The 26120-nt window shown below is 26.2% G+C and overlaps 3 protein-coding genes across 6 annotated transcripts in view; 1 reads left to right on the top strand and 2 right to left on the bottom strand.

Moving 5' to 3' along the window:
- Window positions 1-7597, top strand: part of LOC102672246 (prolyl endopeptidase FAP) — a 9977-nt gene extending 2380 nt beyond the window's left edge. The window contains exons 2-16 of one of the 4 annotated variants that reach the window (XM_006611441.2): window positions 388-546; window positions 1996-2148; window positions 2353-2480; window positions 2610-2821; window positions 2899-3062; window positions 3304-3407; window positions 4769-4889; window positions 4963-5198; window positions 5303-5598; window positions 5680-5849; window positions 5988-6130; window positions 6242-6436; window positions 6508-6668; window positions 6753-6964; window positions 7124-7597. In XM_006611441.2, the coding sequence (XP_006611504.1) occupies window positions 388-546; window positions 1996-2148; window positions 2353-2480; window positions 2610-2821; window positions 2899-3062; window positions 3304-3407; window positions 4769-4889; window positions 4963-5198; window positions 5303-5598; window positions 5680-5849; window positions 5988-6130; window positions 6242-6436; window positions 6508-6668; window positions 6753-6964; window positions 7124-7279 (2610 nt within the window). In that variant the 3' untranslated portion in view covers window positions 7280-7597. Of the gene's footprint in view, window positions 1-366; window positions 547-1995; window positions 2149-2352; window positions 2481-2609; window positions 2822-2898; window positions 3063-3303; window positions 3408-4768; window positions 4890-4962; window positions 5199-5302; window positions 5599-5679; window positions 5850-5987; window positions 6131-6241; window positions 6437-6507; window positions 6669-6752; window positions 6965-7123 lie in introns of all 4 variants that reach the window. The other 3 variants (XM_006611440.2, XM_031508511.1, XM_031508512.1) reach the window with 3 other exon arrangements.
- A 507-nt stretch (window positions 7598-8104) lies between these two features.
- LOC102672794 (zinc finger protein 251-like) lies at window positions 8105-18468 on the bottom strand. Its single transcript, XM_006611532.2, has 6 exons — window positions 16455-18468; window positions 14088-14229; window positions 13448-13603; window positions 11548-11808; window positions 10871-11040; window positions 8105-8797 (listed from the first exon to the last, which is right to left on the bottom strand). The coding sequence occupies exons 1-6, from the start codon at window positions 16677-16679 to the stop codon at window positions 8585-8587; spliced, it is 1167 nt and encodes a 388-aa protein (XP_006611595.1). The 5' UTR covers window positions 16680-18468; the 3' UTR covers window positions 8105-8584.
- A 376-nt stretch (window positions 18469-18844) lies between these two features.
- The window catches only part of LOC102672650, an 11912-nt gene continuing 4636 nt past the window's right edge, over window positions 18845-26120 (bottom strand). Inside the window, exons 11-21 of the mRNA XM_031508494.1 lie at window positions 25759-26028; window positions 25182-25586; window positions 24082-24312; window positions 23634-23793; window positions 23338-23478; window positions 23116-23261; window positions 22703-22894; window positions 20889-21095; window positions 20237-20608; window positions 19334-19493; window positions 18845-19160 (exon numbers count right to left, since the gene is read on the bottom strand). Coding sequence (XP_031364354.1) covers window positions 18845-19160; window positions 19334-19493; window positions 20237-20608; window positions 20889-21095; window positions 22703-22894; window positions 23116-23261; window positions 23338-23478; window positions 23634-23793; window positions 24082-24312; window positions 25182-25586; window positions 25759-26028 — 2600 coding nt within the window. The remainder of the gene's footprint in view (window positions 19161-19333; window positions 19494-20236; window positions 20609-20888; window positions 21096-22702; window positions 22895-23115; window positions 23262-23337; window positions 23479-23633; window positions 23794-24081; window positions 24313-25181; window positions 25587-25758; window positions 26029-26120) is intronic.

Raw genomic sequence — 26120 nt, 5'->3', positions numbered from 1 at the left:
TTAAATTAAATTATATATTATAAATAATTTTTAAAAATTTTTTTTGTTATTAAATATTAAGTTGATATTAAATTATATTTCGATAATAAAAAATATTTAAAAAATATTTTAATAATAATTTATAAAGTATGATTATTAAATATGTAAAATACATAATAATATTTCTGTTCTAAATTTCTAATTTTTTTTGCAATTATTACTTATTAGAATATTAAAAAAACTTAATCAAATAGAAAATAAATTAAATAAGGATAAAAATTAAAGAAACATAAAAAAATAAAATAAGGTAAAGAATAAAATATAAAATAAAAATAATTATAAAATTTATATATCTATATAAATATAATTATTTGACTCTGGCGTTAGTAAGTACCTTTGTGATAGGAGCTAATGTCAGCGAATCCAAATCAAAGGAATTGGCGTGGGATATTGATAGCTCTGCTTGTGATCGTTGCTGTTCTAACTTTAATTGTGACATCAGTTGCGTTATTAACACCACCAGATGAGGGTCCCAGAGTACGAGGTGCTAGAATAAGACTTTCTGAGGTAAACAATGTAATTTATTTTTATTATAATATTTATTACATTATTATATTTACTATGTTCTATTAAATTCTCTATTTAATTATTCGGGCAACAAATAATTGAAATTCATTTATTCACTATCTATAATTTTTAATTTAATTCTTTAAGTGAAAAAAAAATTAAATCAAATAAAATTCATTTAATCAAGCACTAATTGATTTTTATTTAATTTTATTTCAATATATAAAATTCAGATAAATAAATTTTTGCTGTATGATATTAATCATTTGACTTATGTTTTTTTTAGTGTATTTATATAATTCTACGATAAATGTATTTTATATTCATAACAAGTTCTTCATTATTATTATTTTATGTGTGTAGAAAAATAAATATTAATATAAAAATAAATATAAATTATATTAAATATCAAATATTTTATTTATACCATAATTAATACAAATTAAAATTCAAAGATGACTAGTTCATAATTTCTTAACAAATATTTACAAATATTTGCAAATATCAAATTTTATATAATATTTATTTATTTATATATATTATATATTTTAATTTATATTAATTTTATAAACATTATATAATTTAAAAAAAATCATTATATCAAAAAATTGAAGATTACCAGAATAATAAAAAAGAAAAAAAATGAGAACAATTGAAATTACCATATTCAAGATTCTAATATTAAATGAAATGCAAATTTTATTTATATTTATGTCTACTCAGCTAATCCAAGGCCATATAAGAAGCTTTTCAATTCTTTTTATAATATCTTATATTCTGTTGAAATATGTATTGCTCGCTTTTATGAGTGCTTCTTTCATCTGTTGTTCACTCTTCATTTGCCGCAATCAATTTGATTCTAGACTTTTCTGACTAAGAAAAATCTTAAGATCTCTTGACCTATAATTATACTCATTTCCTCTAATGATAATTAGATAGATAACTATTTTATTTCATATTTTTGCTCATATTTTTTTGTTATCATAAAAGTATTTTCTTTATTAAAATTCATAATATTTATTATTTATAATTTATAAATAAATAATATTAAATATATTTTTTCACATGTTTATATTGAAATTTCATTTAATTATGTTTATAATTATTTATAATTTTATATATATAAGTTATATATATATAATTATTTATTTAATATTTTATTCATTTCTTTATTTATGAATATAATATTTTAATTACTTGAAATTAGAATTTCAGAGATCTTTATTAATGCTATATTTTCTTTACTTTTAATTTTCAGATATTATCATTTATGACTTAATAATTTTTTTTATTTCTTGATATTTCTTAATTTCTATCATTGTTATTAAATTTATCAATTTTTCTCAAATAATTAATACTTTTATAATTATTATTATTATAGCAATAACAAAATATAAACTAAATAAATATTTAAAAAATACTTTAATAAAATAAATATCTATTTTACAGGTACTTTCTGGAGAATTAACACCTCTTTTCTTCAATGGATCATGGGTAAGCAGACAGCACATTTGCTATCGAGATGTATGGGGTGGAATTTCGCTATTGCACGTTTCTTCCAAAAACATCACTTCCTACAGTTTAATGTCTAATGAAACTTTTGTAAGTTCAAGTTCATTGTTTAAATATTTTTAATATAATGTAAATAATATAATATAAACAAAAATATATACTTTTTAAATATAGGTATGTATGTATAAATTTTTTATATAAAGGTATAGAAAATTATATTTATTAGAGAATATTTATATATTTACACTTAGGCTGTTTAGCAAAACAGAACATTAAGAGGTATTTTGCATACAGAGGACACTGAATCCTGCCAAGTTCTCATTGTCACCGGATCGTAATTATTTGCTCCTTGCGCATAATGTGAAGAAACTCTTCCGATACTCGTATTTAGCACAATATACAATTTATGACGTAAAAACACGGTTAGTGAAATACAATTTAAACAATTATTTTAATTTAATACAATAATTTTGTATTTTTATTAATAAAATTAATTAATTATTATTAGATTTATCATTAGATTTATCATTAGAATTATTTTATTGTTATAGAGAAACTATAGCATTGACTCCACATCCTGAGAAAGAAATTCACCCTTATCTTTTGTTGGCACAATGGACTCCACGAGATCATGGTCTGGTTATGGTTCAAGATTATGATATTTATTATATAACAAATCCTAAAAGTAATACAGGATATCGTGTTACTGATACAGCAATACCTGGTATTTTATCAAATGGTTTACCGGATTGGCTATATGAAGGTAAAATAATTGAAATAATTTACGTTTTTGACAAATATATAAGAAATTTTTACATATAAATTTTTATAAATTTATAGAAGAAATTTTGCATCGTGCAGAAGCTATTTGGATGTCATCAGATGGCCATATGATGTTATATGCTTCTTTCAATGATTCTCTCGTTGAAGAAATGCATATATCTTGGTTTGGGGAAGGAAATAAAGCATTGTATCCTGATATACGATCCTTACGATATCCTAAGGTAATAATTATATTTATTATATCTTAAATAGTCTTAAAATATTTATAATTCAAATATCAATTAATTTTTCGAAAATTTCCATATTTAGTAACATTTTATATATGTATGATATTTGTATTATATAATATTATATAATATATATGTATGATATTTGTATTATATAATATTTTATTTTATTTTTTTCTTATATAATAATTATTAATGGATTTAAAATTATATAATATTGATTTTCATTTTATAGCCAGGAACACCAAATCCTGTAGTGCGACTGTATGTAGCAGACTTGGCAGATCCAAAAAACATTCATACGAAGGTAGTGAAACCGCCACCTATCATCGAGCATGTGTGAGTTTATTTATAAAGTTTGGAATATGGAGTGCTTGAACAAATTTTCTCTTATTAATTTTTCCTCATTAGGTATAATTATTCGTCTTAACAAAAAAAAAAAAAAAAATTAAGAATGAACAAAACTGAAAATATCTTGAATAGAGATTGCACTTTGTTGTTTTTTACAAGAAACATTTAGATGTTTCTGTGGTGACACTCTCAAGGTACTTCAAAAGAGAAAGCATATCATTTTTCGGCAAGATACTTTAAGATATACATGAGGAATAGCTTCTTGGTTTAAAATGAGCTGATTTTTAAGAATATTGTATAATTTAAAAATAAATTTTTAATAATATGTGTAATATATTAGTTTTTGTATAAATATATTTAATTTTTGTATTTATTAAATAATTTTTTTAATATTTATAATATAATTTGTAATTTTTATATAAATAGTTTAATATTCATAAGTAAATTTCATGATCTTTTTTTTTAAAATGCGAATTTACTTTTAATTTATAATATAGATGATAAATAAATATTATTACTTTGAAAAATATCGATTTGATATTAATATCAATTTTTTTAGACAAATTTGAAAATATTTTTAAAAATATATATATATATTAATATTTTTAAATTCACGCAGTTTAATTTTAGATAAAGTTTGAAGTGAAATTAAAATTTTTTTTTTAACAAATCATGATTTCATTAAATACGTAAAAATTTTTAAATGTAAAATTATTTATTATTTTTCATATTTCTTATTTACGAACTTTTTATATATTTATCATAAAATATTTACAAATATTAAATATTTTATGCATCTAATATATTTAATATTTGAAAAGTTTTAAAAAAATTAATTTTAGAAATCATCTCATTTTAATTCCGATAATGATGTAGAAAATATTTTATTTCATATTTTAGCATAAACAATTTTAGCGATTTTAATTTACGAATTATTTTAGTATGCATTATAGATATTTTTTTTTATTTATTTTCTTTTTTTTGCTATTTTTAAAAATATAACATAGCTTTTATAATTAAAAAAATAATTAATTAAGGGAATTTTAGGCCATTAAAATAATCATTAATAATTTTATATATGTTTTCTTCTTATCATTAAAATAATTAAGATAAAATAATTCATTATTTTATTAGATAAAATAATTAAGTTTATGCATAGATATAATCTGCTATTGGTAGTAATAGCATTAAGTTGCATTCTTATAGATTTAATTGCTACTGAATATCATAAAAATTGCTTCAATTAAAAGTATTAATATAAAATAAATTAATTATTATATATATAATAATATTAGCTGGTACATATAATATTAGCTATAAACATTATTGTTATTTATATTTATTAACAGAGAACATTACTTTACAACGGCTTCGTGGGTATCTTCAACAGAAGTTTGTATAACATGGTTGACACGTGCACAAAATCTTTCTGTTGTAACTAATTGCAAGAGTCCATTATGGCATTGTCAGGTATATTTCAATTGTTTCAATTATTTAAATTATTTTTTTATTTATATGAAATAATTTTGACCGTTTCACGTAGGAAATTCAAAGAATAGTAGCTGAAGATCGTGGTTGGGTAGATACTCCTCCAGAATCACCTATTTTTTCAGCAAATGGCAGTAGTTACATTGCTATAACTCCAGTTAAAGATGGTCCAGCTGGTTATTACAAACATATTGTTTGGGTGAATGTTGCTCGAAAATTAGTTGTTCCACTCACTCATGGAAAATTTGAAGTTGCACAAATAGTAGCATGGGATGAACCTAATAACACTATGTAAGTAATAAATTTTTTATTATCTATTAAAGATTAATTTCTTAATAAAATTAAATGTGTCATTTAATATTTTTCTTTGAATCTAATCTAGTTCTTTTACATAGATATTTTATAGGTATTCCACCTATGCAACCAGGACAAAGACATCTTTATTATGTGAGTTCATTGTTACCACATGTGGGTTCATCTCTACATCCTGCTTTTTGTGTTACTTGTACGGAAATGTCAGATGGATATCGAAAGGAACATAGAACAGCTTCATCTAGTCATTACAGTTCCTTGTCTGACAATAATTATATACGTGATCATTATGAAACACAAACAGAAAATGTAAAAGTTGAGGGACAACCAAAAGAAAATGTTACAAAGAAACAGAAATCAAAAGCATACACTGCACCAAGTAAATGCTTTTCACAAAAAAATTAGTTATTGTTTAACATAATTGCAATGATATTTACATATGTATTTCTTTCATTTTCAGAATTTACTGATCAACCTTGTCAATATCACAATGCGATTTTTCCACCGATTGGTACTGATTATTTCGTTTTAGAATGTTATGGACCTGGTATACCCACTGTTACTTTATATAAAACTGATTTTCCAATGCCACATCTTATCTATGTCTTACAGAATAATACATTATTACGTGTAAGTTATAATAGTTTTTATGCTTGACTTAAAATAAAATTTTGTATGCTTTGAAATATAAATTTTATTATTTTAGCATAAAATAATAAAAATTATAGTATAAAAAACAGTATATATAAAATTAAAGATTGATTTTAGGAACGAATTGCCAAACTTGCACTTCCTCAAGTCAAAACATTTCCTGTTCAAATAAGTGGTGGATATAATGCACAAGTAAAATTATATTTACCGCCAGGATTAAGAGAAGATGAAATCACACGATATCCCTTAATCGTACAAGTGTAAGTATATTTTTAAATATAATATTCAATTATTATAAAATATTTATTATAGATACAATATTAATATTATTTTTGGAAAAAATACAACTTTTGAAATATTTGTATTCTTAGATATGGTGCGCCAGGTTCACAATTAGTAACAGAAATGTTCAAAATTGATTGGAATACTTATTTAGCTAGTAGAAAAAATATGATTGTTGCACAAATTGATGGCAGAGGTAGTGGAGGTCAAGGCTATAAATTTCTTCATGAAGTTTATTACAGACTTGGCTCTGTGGAAGTTGCCGATCAACTTGAAGTAACTGAGTGAGTATAATAAATTCTACTGTAGAATCATTTTTAATATTGATTGTCTAAAAATTATTAAAAATTTCTAGATATTTACGAGATTCGTTACATTTCGTGGATAAGCAACGAGTTGCTGTTTGGGGTTGGAGTTATGGGGGTTTCGTAGCTGCTCTTGCGCTGGCGCATCCTGAGCAAAATGTTTTTGAATGTGGTATAAGTGTAGCTCCTGTTATTTCATGGAAACTTCATGGTACAATGTCCAATTCCATTTTATTTTGAATTTTTATAATTTCATTAAAATTAAATTATTTTAATTGATTTAATTTTGAAATAGATTCTGCATATGCTGAAAGATACATGGGTTTACCAGATGTTGTATCAAATTATAAAGGATACGCTGAATCAGATGTATACGATAAAGTGGAACATTTACGAAATAAAATGTTTTATTTAGTGCATGGCACTGCAGATGATAACGTTCAATTTCAACAATCCATGGCACTTGCGCGTCATCTTGCGAAAAAAGGCATTCTTTTTCGACAACAGGTATTAACAATTAATTTATAATTGTAATAATTTGTTAAACAATTTTAACGTATCATACATATTATACATATTATCACGAAGATATATTCAACAAAAATCTATTACAATAGATATACATCTATTACTAAGATGAATATATAAATTATCGTTCACTTTTAGGTATATCCAGACGTGAGTCATTCATTAGCAGGAGTTAAAGGTCATCTTTATTTATCAATGGCTCAATTTTTGGATGATTGTTTCCAGAAACAAGTACCTACTGATACAAAAGCTGGTCTTATCAGTGGTGGATCTGTAGTCTGTAATTGTAAATAATGAAAATGATCCACTTGTGAAGAAATTCCATACACAAAAGTTATACCTGAAGAATCTCCAAATTGTGTTCCGTTTATTGATATCTTAGGAGAAAAATATTTTCGCATTATTTTGTATATTAACTAAATATTATAAGAAAATGGTATGTTTCAAATTGGAAATCAAATCTAAATGAATGAAAGTGATAAATTCTAGCATTGTTAAAAAGAATATTAATATATTAAATATATAATTTTTTATTTTAGAAATGTTAAGATTTTTTTTATAAAATAAGAATATTTGATATTTTTTATAGATATAATTAAAATTAAAAATTATAATTATTATGATTTATGTTTTAAAAAATTATATTTTTCTTTATACATTGAGTTCATAAAGTTTTCATTTTAATTATTTATATCTCTTTCTTCTGCAATATAAATAATTAATAATGTATATAAAATTCGTATAAAATTGTAATACAAAAGATAGAAATGAAATATGAACCAAAGATAAGCGAAAAGAAAAAGAACTAATTTTATTCATTTAGATATTGATTTTTCTTCTGTTATAATGAAATCTAAGAAGATAAAATTTATTTTAATGTTACATAATTTATTGAAGATGTACAGAATCATTTATCATAATTGCAAAACAAATATAACCGGGACAAGTAAGAAAAATAATTATTTCTTTTTATCAAATCGATATGAAACGAAATCAAACGATGAAAATTCATGAACCCGTAAACATTCGATGTAAGGATGTAACTTTTTCCTACTTTCATTTAGATCTTCTTAATTAATAATATATGCGTACAAGAAACACAAAACGACGCATTTAAGATTATTTCTCAATGTATATTTCTCGAATCTCTTATATTATAAGAAGAAACATTTCACTCAAAATTCATGATTTCTCTTACATACCTACATAGATCTACCTTATAACAATTCATTCGCTACAATAATTAACGTAACTTTGTAAACAGTATTAATTAACTTCGAGGAGCAATAAAGAAATTTTATAAAAATAACATTCAATTAATTGAACTAAATAAGATATAAAGTTAACGGACATGAATCATATGGCATAATAACAATACGTACATACTATTTTACCTGAATGTAATGAGCAATTGAAGAGTTAATAACAAGATTAAAGTGTAATTGTCAAATTGTACTGCGTGTCAAACTCTACATGAGTTTTTTCAAATAGCAATATAAATAGGGAGATTTAATTTTAATTTCTATTTTTTGTAAATTTTTCCGAAATTTAGATTTCTCGATTTTCTAAATTATTGAGGAGGCAATCCTTATCGATTGGTCAGTAGTCTGAAATAGATTTGACAATCTTCTTGTTCGAACATCTCCCAAGGTGTAGTAACATATGGTTTTTAAGATTGGTTGGTTTACTGAAACCACGGCTACAAATATGGCACCTAAATGGCCATAGTCCATTATGCACGTACATATGACTCTTAAGATCTCCCGGTGTTGGGAAAGATTTAGAGCATTGTGAACATTTGTGTGGTTTTTCCTGAAACATAAGAGTGAAAGCATTCTTTACTGCGAGTTTTAAATTGAAACAAATCATTATTTTTTAAAATTTTTTATAAAACGATGTAATTTCAAAATTATAATAAACATTTTGGTTTAACTATGATTTTTAACATATTAAAAGTAATTGTTGTTATGGCTATCATATAGTATAATTATAAATATTTTATTTTTAAAAAGTTATTAAAGAATTATATTTAATAATTTCTGCCTAAGTAAATGCTAATATTAAATATCTGTTGTTATTAGTATTTATTAATAAACAATTCGATGTCCAAATTTTAATAATAATGAATAAAATGAAATTGCATTGTTTTTCAGATGTAAATTTAAAAATTTTATCTTTTGAAATCTTTGTTAATTTTATGCATAACAGTAAAATAATCTGTTTAAAAAAATATATTTCTATTATATAAAAATACGCTTTCAAAATAAAATGCATTACAATCCATTATATTTATTAAGTATAAATTTAAAAAAAGTACCATTCAATTTTTCACATTAATGTACTATTTACTCATTACTTGCAAGCATTCGTTAATAATATTTATATTTAAATCTTAAAAAAAAAAAGTACATCTACATGTCGATATTACAAAATCTCAAAGAAAAAATTCACAAACAAACTAATATATTTATTTTTAATGATATTAGCACAAAAATTAGAAACTTTCTTCTATAGTACAAATTACTAATTAAATAAAAAATAAAATTCTAAAGTTATTTTTATTTCACCAACTTACAGAAAATATGTAAAAATTTACGAAATGTTATACAGATATAAAAATAATGAAATAACAATTGTAATAGATAGATAGAAATATAATAAACGGCAATGATTACAGAGAAATTTATATAAAAAAATAATTGCTGTTCATTATTGTAAAAATTGAAATTAAAAACTGTTAACTTTGAAAGAATAAAGGAACTCACGACATCAGATTATCCTATTTCTACCTATGTCCCCCAATTCCATATGATAAAAGAAAAAATTCGAACACCAAAATTATCGTCGATATATTCGTTATCCCGGCTCGATCGGCTCGTCGAACGGGAATAAAAGAACGCGTCATGGTCTCGCGAAAACACGATGAAAAGGTGGCGAGCAAGGGTAAATGTGATGAGCGTAAAAGTTGTAGCGGGCACACGAGAATGAATAGAATGGAAGAGGGACGCGAATGGAAGACAGTAGGAAGACGAAGGAGAAAGATGTCAGGGAAGATAGTGTAAGTAACTGTGGGCAAAAGGTAGACGGGAGATAGAGTTGGAAAGCGATGTTAACATAAGATCGAAGAGAGAACCAGAAGAGTCTGCTGCCTCTGGGTATATTCTCCGTCTCCCTAATTGGATTGCATTCCAAGCAGTAGCGAGTAATGGACCAATTACAGTAGCTGATGGCAAGAGCAACCTATATGGCTCCCGAGATATCATTACTTCGCTGGATTAGAGAAACTCATATGGGGGTTTCCGCTCTGATAAATAAAAACTTCGACCGATCTTTTACCACTCGCGCCTCGCGTTACCGCTCCGCGTACCGGTTTCCTGCATTTTCCCGATCGCTACCAGATCTTACACCCGACTGGGATAACCGAGGATAAAATAAAGATAAACTTCTTCGAGAGATTCGATATGCGTCGATTCTCGATTGCTTTTTTTTCTTCTTCCTCTTCTTCTTTTTCTTTTCTATATTCTATAAATTTTAAGTTAACTACATTCTCAGATGTTGATATTTCTGTGATCAGATGATAGAGTTTAATAAGAATTCATCAACAGTTTAATATGAAAGTTTCTTCAGCAATTAAAATATTAATTGTAAATAGGAATAATTAATTTTAAAAGAAGAAAATCATTTATTTTTGAAGAAGAAAATTATTCTCATAGAAGAACAAAATATGATAAATATACATATTTCGAATTTGCCCAATCGAATCAATGTATCTAAGTTTAAAATAATTTCAAGGTCATATTAGATCAATAAATTCATTTTGATTTCAATTACAATCAATATTAATTTATCGTATTTTAGCGAATTCTTCAAGTATTTGAAACTTACCTTGATATGAGTCATACGATGATAATAGAGATTGGAGGAGGCTGTAAACTTCTTACCACAAACAAGACACTGATGAGGTTTTTCACCGCTATGGATTCGTTTGTGCGTATTCAGCGAACTCGATGTTGAGAAACCCTTGTTGCACACCATACAAACATGCGGTTTCTCTCCTTCAATTTAACAATAAGATTAAATTACTTGAACTAATGGTCAACAGTTCAAATTGTACGAAATATCTTAAAATTTCTTAAAAGTTCGTCTGTTTAAATTCATCATTTAAATCTCTTTCTAATCTGATATGATGTAGAATGTAGATATGTGTAGAAAAAATATTTTAATAGATTAGATATTATTATATTTATAAATATAATATATTACAAAAATTAAGAAACAAAATAAGATCCAGTTACTGCAAAATCAATTAATTTTTTAAAATAAGATATAAATTTTCATTTACTTTTATAATAAATAATTTGATTAAATTATTGAGAATATGTTATTATTTAGAATATGTTAGATAAGGACAAGCTTATGTTTATAAATACTTAATAACAATTAAAGATTAAAATTTCAAGTATTAGGATTCATCAAAATTTTCATTACTTTTTTTTAAGAAAATTATAAGGCAAAAAGCGAATTCTAATAGCAAGTGTTGAAAATGATTATATTTCACTCACCTGTATGCGTTCTCATATGACGTTTCAGGAGAGAAGGTCGGTCGAAAGACTTCCCACAAACTTCACATGGCAAAAGAACCCTCTCTCCTCTTTTAATTGTCGTTAAAATACTGCAATCTAAATGATCTCCTGTCAAGGACAATGTCGATGACGAGGACTCCTCAGATGTTGATTCGTATTCATCCACCTCGTAATAAGGATGCGAAATAGTTGACGACGAATGATGAGAGAGCAATGCCATGGATAAGTCTAATGGGGATTCTTAAACACAAAATCTGGTTATTAAATATTATTTTTAAAATTTTATTATACCAGCCATGCAGAACTGATCAACTCCATCATTTGATTTCTGAAAAATATATTAAAATGAAGAATTTTTCAGAAAATCGAGTCGATCAGTTTTATTTTTAATTATAAGAGATAAAGAATTTAAAAAAACAATCTGTATTTTTCTCAACATTTAAAATCTATTTTAAAAAATTTTCCATATAAATATATTAAGTTTTTATATTAATTTCTATAAAAAATGATTTGTATTATTTTTTATATTAACTAAATAAGTTTTATATATGTATAAATATAAAAAAAAATTATATTTTTGTTATTAATAATTAATTTTTTCAAAAATATAGATCTTATCCTTAATATTACAAAAGGATACATAATCTTTTATTTTATTTTATGTATAATAAATTTATTCTTTTTCCGTTTTTATATTTTAATTCATTATGTTTTTTTCAAAATATCATATATAATATTTTAAACATTTTTTATATTTGATCTATGTCTATATAATATATGATCTATATAATATGAATCCTAGAAATTCTACTAAATGTATTAACATTCGCATATACAAATGACAACGCTAAACCTTCTTTTATCCGCCATTGTATACCACTAACACGATATCTTATCCGATATAATATTATCCATTTTCTCGGTTTCTTTCAAGGCCAGATCTCCTAGCAAATATCGCGGCTGTAACCATCCCCCACACGGTCCCCCATTTTATCCTCTGCGATTCTCTTCTTCGGTCGGCAAGCCCTCCTCTTCGGAATTGAAGGTTCGCCGGCATTGTACTGTCTTTTATATCCCCCGGTAAGCGCGGGGGTCTGCGCATTTGAATCATGAGCGAACGAACGAGCACCTTGTGATCCAGCCGACAAAAATACCGGCTTATATTTGCATTTCAGATTTGTTAGCCAACTTTCTTTCCTTTCTTTTTCGATTGGCTCGCGATTGCGCCGATTAACGCGATTGCACCCGGCCAAGATTTCAATCGGCACGGTCCCGCAGCAGCTTTGCCATCCGCTACGGCTTTCGGTCTTTTTTTTATTTTTTTATTTTTCTCAAACACGCGAAACGTGGCTCGATGCTGTTTCGAGTAAGTTTTTTTTTTTTTCTTTTTTTTAATGATAAATTGAAGCAATTTTACGTGTTATGCAAATTAATGTTTCTTAATAGGCTGACTGCTGATCGAATTTTCTAACTTATATCATTGGGTCGAGAAATTCAAGATAGAAGGTCAATTAGTGTAATTTGCTTCAAGATGAAAGTCTTTAATCGAAGTAATAATCTAAGTAGCACGAAGATGTTTTATGTGGTTGTCTTTTAATTCTCTGTAGTAGTTGGATACAACTTATGCATGTTAATTTTTTTCGATTGGATTTTCAAAAAATGCAGAATTATTTAGACTTAACACTTTTTTTGAATTAAACTTTTTACTTAAAATAATCGACATGAAGTAAATAATTAATAAATATTGATTATCTTTAGATATCTCGAAGCCAAAAACTTTAAGTTACGCGCAACATTGTATATATTAAGACTTTATTCGCTTATAAAATTTTATATCGATTTTCGTAATAATTATTTAAGGTAATCTTGAACAACTCACCATCTAAAATGGAGTCAATCGTGCATCTGTACAGAGCAGACCTCGAACACATGTCGTGTGGTATAAAGACGAAATCTTGTTCTGCTGTAGGAAGAAACCAAGCTACTAATTCTGTATCCGGTTGAACATCTTTTATTACTTCAAAGATCGGATCCCCTGCACCATATGAACAGAAAAAATGTAAAAAGTGTTATTAATTTACATTAATGAAAAATAAAGGGAAAAAATTTCTTTAAGTTATATTTTTAGTATTAAGTATTTGATAAAATATAATTATTATTTTGTATAATTATTATTTATATAATATTATATATATAATTATTATATTATTTATATAATATATAATTATTATTATATACTTATTTTATATAATTATTATTTTTTAATTAAAATTTATAATAATTATAATTAATGTAATATATTTATTCAAAGGAAATTTTAGATAAAAAATTGTCATTCGTGATAATAATTTAAAATATTAAAAATTAACTAAATAATATTTCCAGGAGTCATTTTAAAACGAAGCTAATAATTTGTATGAAAAATATTTATCAGAATTGAAACGGATGTACACTATCATTTGCTGTAATATTTTAATTCTCATAACTTATTCCATTTTTTTTAACATGTATTAGCTTACCTTTCACTTTGGTACCAATTAAGTTTACTTGTTCGTCATAAGACTGAACGATACGAAGGAATCTTATCCAATTGCACTGACGCTTGTTAAGGCTGTAATTTGAAAAGAAGACTTCATCGTAGCAGCCATATTCGCGTCTGATCTGAAATAAATCGCAGTTATGAAAAACTTGCTTTAAAACATTGTGAAAATAACCATTAGAACTGTTGTAACTGTAACTGTAACTGTCTGTATAAAATATTCTATATGATTTTTGATTTTTTTTATATTAAATAAAGACGAAATTATAAACATTTTTAATAGTATATATAATTATTAAATTAGAATTATAATTACATTAATAATTTATAAAAATATTTACTATCGAATAAATATGTGATATTATAAATTTCCTGTTTAAAGATTATAATAATAAAGTGAATTTTAATATTATATTTTTAACATTAGTTAATTAAATGGATAAAAATAAATTAACTATAAATATGAATATTAGTTTTTGAATATAATTCATGTTCATGTATACTATTTATATTATATATAATATTCACGTTCATGCATTTCGCATTTTTATATTTAATATAATCATTTATGGATCATTTTCCTCTTTTTATTCATCTTCTACTTACTGTTTTTTTACCATTACTAAAATTATGAAGATGAATTTTATAAGATTAATATTAACTCTTATTGAAATAGAAATATGATTATACCTATATTCCTTCATTTATTTACATTCTATTATTTTAATTATAATATTTATAATTATTTATGTATAAAATATTTACATACAGAATGCATAATACTTTAATATTAAAGCCAATAAAGAAATTGCATTATTATTAAGATACAACGATTTACTTAATAATAGATATATTAAAATAATTGGACAAATTTTACATAAATGTTAATGAAAATTGTAATATCTAATTAAAGAATACATTATTTCTATTTACTTTATTTATATTTCTAATATTAGATGTCATAAGATTCAATATGTAATTAAACATTAATATAATTTGTGGTAAATATAATTAGTAAATGTATTTCCTCACATAACTTGCGCTACAAAATGAATATCTGTGTTTTAAAGCATTTAAAAATTGATTAAAACAATTTGATTTTTTTATTTGTAACCGATATTTATGCTTTTATTTATAAAGTTATGTATGTTATGTATTTATGGTGAATTATAATAAATTAATTTTTTTTAAAATTTCATTTGTTATAGAATTTATAATAAAGATATATATTTAAGGTTCAAAACTCATAGTTGTTAACAATAAAATTATCATATAACAAAATAATTTAAATAAAAAAATAAAATATTAGTATTACAAATCTCACTGCATAAATTTTCGATTTAATGTATTAAGAAGGAAATATAGAATTTTCAAGATTTTCATGTTTTAATAATATCACTTTGTTTTAAATTAATTTATAATTTATAATTATGATATTAAGTCCATTCCATATTAATATATTTCATTCAATATATCCTATATCTTATCCACCCCCGTAACACTTAATTGATACTGCTGATAATGGGTTAATTTTATAATTACATATAATCATAAAAATATCTGTTTTATTTATATATTTAATTAAATGCTTTAAAATTTTTAATTATATTTTATATTTTATATGATGAAGATGAAAAATTGATTTTTATATCATATAATAATGTCATTGTTATATAAAATAAAATTAAATATTAAATTCATGAAAAGATATAAGTAAATCTCTTAGAGTTCTCTCTTATTAAAAAAAAACGCTAAAAAAATAATGTTTAATAACATAAATTGATTGAAAAAAAAAATCACGAATAAAACGTTGCTTTAACGCAACGTTGACCCTTAATGGGTTAATTTTATCACATACACCTGTATGTTCTCAGTAATTTTCGTTCATAATTACAATATTAAGGTACGAATTTCAATAATGTTGATTGAATGGAAAAAAATTGTAAATTAAACGTCTTAACTTGATCCTTAATCGGTTATTTTATCAAAAAAGTTTATTGATAGTATCAAAAATGTATGAAACTTGTTATGAAACTGTTCAAGCGTTAAAATAAATTGTAAATCGATACAGTATGCTTTCTACAACTAAAACTAAATGAAATTGGAATTTCCACCTACATGGTCTCAATCATGGAGTACAAATCTCAATTTAATTAAAAATTATTGAAATACCATATATTAATTAAAAATAAAATTAAAAAATGTTACGAATAATATTGAACGTGTTTTTTTAAAACTAAAAGAATATTCAAGATATCAAATAAGATATTTAAATAAATTTCAAAGAAAAAATTAATGGAAAAATTGCAAAAATTAGACGAAGATCCAAAATAAAACCATTACTTACATCATTGTCATCTAAAAGGGAGTAAAGGTCGATTTTGTCGAATCGGATGGATCCCTGAAAGGGGTAGATCAACGTCCCCGCCGGAATAAGCACGTTGGACCATACGGATATTCTTACGTCCGTAACTAAACTTCCTGAATCATTCTTGAAGAGTCCTTTATAGTTTGATCGATCGTTCGCAAGTGCCAATGAAAATTCTTTGGGTATCAGAACGCAGGTTTCCATAACAGAGGCCCCCTAAAAGGGATGCTTTGGGAATATCACAGCTATCGTTGTCTCCACCGTTGTAAACACTTTTCTGAACAGGCCACACGACAAAATCCTCGATTCTTTTCTACTGAACGTTTATTAACGGATAAATGGCCAAACGTCGATGTTTTTTTTTTTCAACAATCTTTACTAAAAACTTCGTTTTCAGTTAAAAAAATGGAGAACTGGAGTGACTACCAAAGGATAGTAAAAACAACTTTCTGAATCGAAAGAAGTTTTTATAAAAACTTTATAAAAGAAACAAGAATAATAACGATCTTAAATAAAAATGTTCGTTAGACGCCACCACGAAAAAAAAAATACACTTGAATATTTTTTTGATGCAATTAAAAGACACACTATAAAGAGCGCACTCGAAACTGTCCCTGTTCCCGATCGTTGTTTTCGTGTCCGCTCTCGGCTTAGATCTAGATGAGGAACACGATTTATCGATATGTATATTCCCTCCAGGTGAGAATCGAGCAAATTCGAAAATTAGAGCAAATCAAGTTCGGCTTGCGATGATCGCAAAGTGAAAATTTCAGTTGCGAGCGTGAGGGTCGTTCGTCCTCCAAGGTGCAAGGGCCTCGGCTGACTGGATAGGATTAACCGACTGATCTTGACCTTGCGACGGGTTACCAGCATTTGCTACCGAATGGGTAGCCCTTCCCCTTCTTTACCTCTTTTCCCACTCACAGTACATGGCCCGCTGCAGACTTTTTCAGTGGCGTAGATCTCTCTTTCTCATTCTGTTCTCATTAACAATCCCTTCCCTCCACCGATCCGTTCTTCTAGGATCGTTTAACGACACTTCCCCCTCCCATTTTTAACAACGATTATATTCCCCCCTCCTTTCCTCTTTCCTTTCCTCGAACTTCGGCCAAGTTTCGACCGCTCGTGCCTCCCGTAAAGAAACAGGCGTAAAGAAATAAGAACGTGTCGATGAAACAAAGTAGCCAAACAGTATACGCCAATGGATCTCTTTGCCCCACTATGTTCATCCTGTGGCGAGTGCACTTGGTGTATAGAACGAGTATCGGCTTCTTCACCATTACAAGGAAGCCGGCTCGTCGTCCTCGTCGTCGTCATCGTCGTCTTCTTCACCCTTCTACCGTCGCTGCAGCACCGTAAAGAGAGAACCCACGTGGGCGATTGGGCACCTGTCGCTCCCTGTGCCCTTTCCTTCTTCTTCTCACTAGCCGGCCACTCGTGTCCATCCTCTTCTACCTTCTTCCCTACCATCTTCCCGCTTCCACGCCCTACCATATCCTTTTATCCGCCGCTCTCCTGCTCCTCGCCATTTCTTCCACCTAACAGCCTTCTGGACTCTCTTATTTCTTTCTTTCGTCGCGTTTCCTCGGGCCTGCACCTTGGCGATCTTCTGCCAACCAACCGAGGCCTGCCTCCCTGATTCCACACCGTTCCATCTCGCTTCAACCTCTTACTTCTCTTGCTCATTCTTCTTTCCGTCCAACCTCTTTCCTCCTTCCTCGTTCTTCGGTCTCGTCTTCGTCCACTTTGCTTCGTCGCTAGCCGCCACTCTGATCTCTTTCTCTCACCCTTCCTCCTCTTCTCGTTCGCCGTTCGCTCTACCCGTCACCTGAAAAACCTCTCCTTTTATTCATTCGTTACGATCGAACGCTGCTACACCGAGAAATAAAGTTACGAAATCGATCGGGGGCCCAGTTTCGTATATTTCCCCACCTCTCCTTCCCTCACTCTCCCCCATCCCTCTGTCATTATCTGGTTTTTCGCCAATTAAAGCTTTTTAAAGACCGTGTCGTGAGAAATGTTCGATTAATACTCATGCGTTGAAAGGTTGATAAGTTTCAAAAATTTTTACTTTCTCAAGTAATTTTCTCAGTTTTTCAATTGAACCGGTTTTTTCAATATTTAACGCGACTGTTTTTAACATTGATATTTTTTGTTCCAAAGTTGAAAAAATTGTACACTCATGCATGTGAAATGATATAGATATATTATTAATTTTAATTCGTGAATAATAAATTTAAATTGATAAAATTTGAATTAATTATATTATAATTATATATAATTATATGATAATTAATAATAATTTAATTATTATTATTATATAATAAACTGTGTTCTATTTTTAAGAAGTGATTGTTTAATATTTTGATCTATCTCCGATTGTTTGCTCTTGTAATTATTATTTGCTCTTGATCTGTAGTTGTTTCGGTAGTTGTTTGATCTTCAGTAGTTACTTCGGTAGTAGTTTGATCTTCGGTAGTCACTTGATCTTCAGTAGTCACTTGATCTTCGGTAGTCACTTGATCTTCGGTAGTCGGTTCTTCTTCAGGAGTTTCTAGTTCTTCGGGAGTTTCTATTTCTTCTACGATTATTGTAGGAATTTTAAATAATGGTTCATATCGTGTAGGTCTTGGACTTCTGACTACGTCGGTTAAATCAATTATCCTTCTTCCACTTTCTCGAATTCTAATTCAAAGATAAATTATATATCATATATTATATCTATTTATTTTAAAAAGATAATTGATTTTCAATCATCAAATTATTATATTAAAGATATTATATTATATGAATTAAATGACAATGTATTAAAAAGGTATATTAAATAGAAGGAACTAGTGTTTTTAATATATATATACCTTATGTAGTAATAAGATCCTAAAATTATAATACCGACTAAAATTAAGAAAAGAATCACTACAAAGACAACAACATAATCTTCGTTTGGTAACCAACCAAAAAAGAAACGTGTTGCTTCATCTTCCATTAAGTATGTACGCCAATTTGGTGGTCCTAGAACTTATAATAATATACGTAGTATTAAATTAATTGATTAAAAGGATATTATATAAAATATAATAATTTTAAAAATAGAGATTGATATAATAATAGCATATATTATTACATTATATGCAATATTTTTACGTATAATTATATAGTATTAATATGTAATAATAATGTATATAAATATATTTTAAAAAATTTTAAACTTAAATTTATTATTATATTTAATACTATCTACTAAAAAGGTAGTTCACTATATTATCATAAGCAGATAAATTTTACAAAAATTTTTTATTTCAACACTGTTTTAAATTTAAAAAATTTTAAATCATTTCTGTAAGAAATTGTGAATACGTGTAAATAACCATGCGAAATTCATTTAGAGAAAATCTTCAAATAATAACACCCTTAGAAGATCTCGAATATAATGTTACTCACACTATTACCGGTTTTTCCGGTTCTTGCAAGTTTCTACCAAGACCCGTTTAATAAATTATGCATATATTAAAAATGTATATGATCTTATGTATAATAATTTTAGCCAAAATATATTTTTTATATAATGTTCTTTTATCTGCATAGGGTTAAATAAAGAGCTAAGAGAGTGCCATCTCGCTTGAAGAAGGAACTTTAACTTCTAATTTTTCTCAAGATGATATAGGAAATATGTCACGCAATAAAATAAAAATTAAAAATCTTTAATTTTAATATTATTATGACACTATTTTTTATAGAGCTATGATGTAATAATTAATTACCTTTAATATAAATCATATTTGTTATCCATTCAAAGTTCAAATCGTTTTGCTTCACGATGCATTGCCACATTCCATTATATGTTTTATTAATTTTTGTAAGTTGTTCGATATCGGCGGCAATGGGAAGTGTAATACCATAATCTTTAAACGTTTTATTACGTACTAGCCAGATCACTTGAAGCTCTGAATAAATATGTCCTAAGATTGCACAATGACATTGTATGGTAGTGTCCAGAGTTTCCCTGACTTTTAAATTTTCTTTCTCTGGAATAACCGCTAAAGTTATAACTTTGATGATCGAATATTTTCCATCAACTCGACGCAGTGTCATTGCATAAACGCCAGAATCATTTAAAACAGCTTTTTTTATCTCTAAATAAATATATTATCTATCAATTATTGAATATTATATTTAAATAAATATATTATCTATCAATTATTGAATATTATATTTAAATAAATAAATAAATATATATATATATATATATTAATAATTTCTAAATATATGATAAATATATGAAAAATAAATATATAACAAAAAGTTTGAAATTTCTGTATTTTTTCAATGAATATAATTAACTGAAAACATACGCTTAAATTATTTAAAAAATTGTAATAATATATCAATAAATGAGAATAAATTAATTTTTACCAATGTTATTATCTTTTAATTCCAACCTATCGGGTTCTATTTCTATAAAGATACCATTTAATGACCATTGTAATTCAGAACGAGGAGATTCTGTAATGATAGATTTAACAATATCCTCATCGGATTTAAGTGTAATTGCATTGTTTTCTTTTACTGTAAGAGATGTATAATTTTTTCGAATTCTTCGATTTATTAAAGTTATTGTATCTGTAATAAAATAAAACATAAATCATTATCTTTATAGATATAATATTAATTTTAAGTTATATATTTTTTTACACTTATTTTAATAAATATTTTATATTTATATTTAAAAAATAGATGAACAAAGTTTATTGCGACATCAATTATAAAAAAAAAAAATATATCAATTAATTATAACTATTATAAAATATAGCTAGATTAATAGCACTATACCTTCAATAATAAAAGTATAATATAGAAGAAATAAATATAATATAGAAAAAAATATATAAATTATATTATTTTTTTATAGAATGCTTTAAAATTTCTTTCTATCTTTTTCATGAGTTAAAATTTTGTTTGTTTTTTAAACCATTATATTGTCACTGACGTGTCAAAGGATTCATATTACATGTATATCATATTATATATTATAACCATTTTATGTTCTGTGAATTCATTATTTCAGATATATATTATAAAACTAAGAATATAATATTTATATTTTTTATATTAAAGATGAAGACACAAAACATATTATAGTTTTGAAAGATAAATGATGAAATAATGAAATAGAATAGTTTAATTGATATTCCGTATCTTGTCTGTGATCATGCGGCAAGAGCAAGTATAGACAAAGAGAGCAAATAATAAGAAAAGGACAGAGATAAATTAAAAATTGTGATATCAGCGCCATCTTTAGAGTGCCGCAAATGAAACTGATAAACAAGGAGAGCAAATAATAGAAAAAGGATAGAAATAGGAAGAATTGACAATCAGCGCCATCTCTCTAATATTAACGACACTTTTTTAAGAATAGTTTCTAGGAATAATAAAGAGATGGCGCTAATTCTCAATTCCCATTCTACTTTATTCTATTTTGGTATTTGAGAGATGGCAGTAGTTATTAATTCCTACTCTATTTCATCTTACCTTTGCTATTTAAGAGATGGTATTAGCAGTCAATTCTTATTCTTCCATATCTACTACTACTTTTTCAAAAAAGTGTTGCTGATATATAAGAGATGGCGCTAATAGTTGATTCCTACTTTATCTCTGTCCTTCTCTTATTATTTGCTTTCTTTATTTATATGTGTTTCATTTGCGGCACTCTGAAAATAGCGCTGATTTCATAATTTTTAATATATCTCTATCCTTTTCTCACTATTTGATGTCTTTGTCTATATGTATAAAGAGACGATGCTAATATTTAATCAATTAATTATCTTTTTACATAGCCTATTGATTAAAAATCATCACAGAATTTATTCAATCATATTTTTATATATCATAATATATAACATATATATCATATCTTATATATCATAAGTGTTTATATATTTTTTTTATATATGTATTAGGCAAAATTTAATATAATAATATTAAAAAGTTAAATATTTTTTATATAATTTTGTTTCATGTATATGAAACAAAGGCTAGAAAATGCAAAAAACGAACTCTAATTTTAAACGTTGTATCGATTCATTAATCATTAGCTATATAATTTATCTATATAATTTAACTAATTTTCAAGTAGATTTTTAAATAATTAATATAATTTCTATTCAATAATTATTAAGCATCATGCGATCATCTTTATTTTCGAATAAAATAAAAACGTATAAACAAACCTTCAGTTATATCACCACAAATTATTTCATTACAACGTCCAATCATTCTACTTGGCCCCACACATGGTTCACCCCTAAAATTAGGTTTTGGAGAATCACAACGCCGCTTTCGAACCCCTGTACCACCATTGCAACTTACGCTGCATGCCCATGGTCCCCATTCTGACCAACCTCCATCAATTGGTGGTCCATCTATATCTTTTTAACAAGTTTATCTTTATTAATTTATTTTCCTTTTATTTCTATATGTTTTTCAATAGTTTCAAATTTTTTTTATCTTATAAAACGCATAACGTTGAATATAATAAATAATTAATTTTAAATAAATAAATATCTCTTATAATACCTAATAAATAAAATTCTCAATAGATAATTATTTAATAATACAATATTTAAAAATACAATATTCTTACCTATTGGCATACAATTGGCAGTCCAAGTAACCCAATGTGGCGGTTCAACTCCGACAGAAAAGAAATAAAATATGAGAGGATTTTTATGTTGATAATGAAACACATTTGTTGAATTAGAATAAATATCTATGATATGCTCAGACCATCTATGAATATTTTTTATTAATGAATCATAAAACTATTAATTTATTAGATCATTCTATTAATTCTTTAATTGTTTACTTTATTGTAATATTGGTCCATGTATTTTTTGTAAATAAATTTACTTGTGATCTTTGTTTATGATAAACTGTCACATTAGGAAACGTAGTTTTTGTAAACCATATCCAACGTTCTGGATTATTAATTTTAAGCACATAGTATCTATTAAAAATCAAATTATTTAATTAGTATTAAAAGATATTCTATCATATTGTGATAACAAGAAAGATAGATTATGAAAATTTAACATTTTTTGTTAAATTTGACAATATAAAAAAGTTAGATCTTTTTATGTAACTTACAAAAAGCCAATTTACCCTGGAATTGCAGGCATCTGATATAAAGGTATAAGAACTCCACCATCTCCACGCATTTGAAAAGTTATGTGTTCAGGAATTATTACTTCTTTTTCTATCCATGTTGATAATGATAAAATTCTCGTGTATCGATCAGTTTTCGTGTTTTCTATATGACAATCTATTTTTCATAAATATTTTAATCGTGACACAATAGTGACACAAATTGTATACGAGATGCAATAACACTAATTTAATAAACTCTAAGATAAATCTAGCTACAAAGTTAAAAATATATATATTAACAAGTTAAAATAAAAATTGAATGTAAACGTTATACTTCCTTGTAAAATATTCTTATTCTATAGAATTTTTATCTTTGAGAAAGATTTTTACTTGATAAAATAAAATAATAAAGATAGAAATAATGGTGATAATTAAAAATAATAATTGGATGAGTTATATTTACTTAAATCACGATCGAAAGCGAAACCTACAGCATTCCCCACTTCGGTACCATAATAATAATACATAGGTAGAAAAGCAATAGAGGGATTAGGATTAATCCATTCAAATATAGGTGTAGGATCATCTTCGTAAAATAATAAAAATTTTCCTCGTGGTATTTGAATTATAAAGCTGCTCCATTTTCCTGTGTAAAGTAAATGGGGCAAAGTTTTCCTTTTGACTAAGGAAATATCTGTAATTAAATAGATTTTGCTTAGAATAAAATAATCATAATAAGAAGAAAAAAAAATTAAAAAAGCATAGAAAAAGCGAATATTATTTACGGAATAACAATTTTTATAAACATTAAATTAGATAATCGATTGAATTAATATTCGCCTCTTCAATTACGTGAATTTCTTCTTATCTGATTTCATGTTCAAAAGGATAAATTAACTTAAAAAAATATTAATTTTTTCGAATTATAATTCTTTTCATGTGTAATTAATTAATATTTATATTATAAATTGTTATATTTACATATTTGAAGATTAGAATGAATTAATTTATTTTTTCTTACTTATTTTTTTATTTCTATGTTTGTGTTTTTAAAAAACAGTTAAAAAGAAATTCATTTATTAGAAAAAAAAATATGATATTATAAATCCGAATATAAAAAATTTATATATGAATAATTTATATATGTTAATTACGTGATGTTTCTGATTGATAATAAAGCAGCACTTTTTCATTATCCAATGTTCCTATTTTCAGAATAAAACGCGATTTGAGTCCATCTTCGGCTAAAAAGATAATGGAGACGGTATCTCGATCATCGGGTTCCCAAACTTTCAGAGAAAAATGTAAACCTTCGGAACGATATTCGGGTAAAATAAATAAACGTCTACCCAAGCTATCCTCTCTGACAAGAACTATAAACTCTTCTGTAAATAATAATTATTGTTAGTAATTAATCATTAATTCTATTCACTATTTTAAAAATTTTAAATAGATAAACAAAATCTATACAGTAAAAAACAAAAATCTGAGTAAACAGATAAAATTAACAGATTAAAATAAACTTTTCTCTAATTCTTTTTCCATCAATGAACCAATATTTACCTGGTTTATCACAGTCTCTAACATTGCAAAGATCTCGTGGTAGGGAAGGATCAAAAGTGTAACACCAAGTACCACCTATATTGCGCGATGGATTTCTGCAATAATTGCTAGCGTTCAATGCACTTCCATCCGGATAACGGCTGTCATTGAAGATCTCTTGGCCGGCAATTCCAATGAGTTTAGGAGTAAAAGGAAGTCCTGGACGTTTTGGCGGTTGTGGAGAGCGTTGTAGTAAGTGATAGTATGGCCTTAATTCTTGAGAACTCTCGATGGCAGATCTGATAGTACGGGCCCTACTCTCTTTGGGCATCGGTGGGGGGATTGGCCAGGAGATACAAGTACGTCCTGAACGTGTTTTTATAAGTTTTCCCATGTAATCGTTCGCGGTTCCTGCCATTCGACATTCTAAAAATTAGGAAGCATACAATTTTCCACCCTCTTTTTTTTATAATTTATAATTTTATTGTTTTATCATACATTTTGCAAATATTTCATTTTTCTGGAAATTTTCACAATCATGTCAAAAAAATGATAAATTTTTATACGTTTATAATGTAATAAAATATTGTTTAATTACCTATCGATCTACATTTTCGTATCTTACAATGTCGTTTCGTGATGGTTTCGCTTTCCCAAGGAGTGTACGCGTAACAATAGGGACCTTTGGGATCATGAGTGGGATTTCTACATTTATTAAGAGCCTTCAGAACGGATCCATCGATGAATTTTTTATCATCCTTAATTTCCGATGGAACCTTATTAAAAATAAAGCATGTCAGAGCAACATTCAAAGCAACTTTCGTATATTTCTTACGTCTTTTGATATCCATGGAATACATGGAATTTCGTTAATGCTTGTCCACTGTGTACCTTTGTAATCGTAATCTTTTAAATCAGAAAGACAATTTGGTGGCCAAGGATCTTCTACAGCATCCGATT

The sequence above is a fragment of the Apis dorsata genome, unplaced genomic scaffold, assembly GCF_000469605.1.
Source record: "Apis dorsata unplaced genomic scaffold, Apis dorsata 1.3 scaffold_88, whole genome shotgun sequence".
Lineage (NCBI taxonomy): Eukaryota > Metazoa > Arthropoda > Insecta > Hymenoptera > Apidae > Apis > Apis dorsata.
Note: the sequence above shows the minus strand (reverse complement) of the source record. Positions and strands in the feature narration are given on the sequence as shown.

What these genes read in the sequence shown, in the direction of transcription:
- LOC102672794 (XM_006611532.2), bottom strand. Translation starts at nt 16,679, where the DNA reads ATGGAAACCTGCGTTCTGATACCCAAAGAATTTTCATTGGCACTTGCG. An exon ending in AATTGGTACCAAAGTGAAAG is followed by an intron (nt 13,604 to 14,087) that starts GTAAGCTAATAC and finishes CATATGGTGCAG; the next exon opens with GGGATCCGATCTTTGAAGTA. An exon ending in TCATATGAGAACGCATACAG is followed by an intron (nt 11,041 to 11,547) that starts GTGAGTGAAATA and finishes GTTAAATTGAAG; the next exon opens with GAGAGAAACCGCATGTTTGT.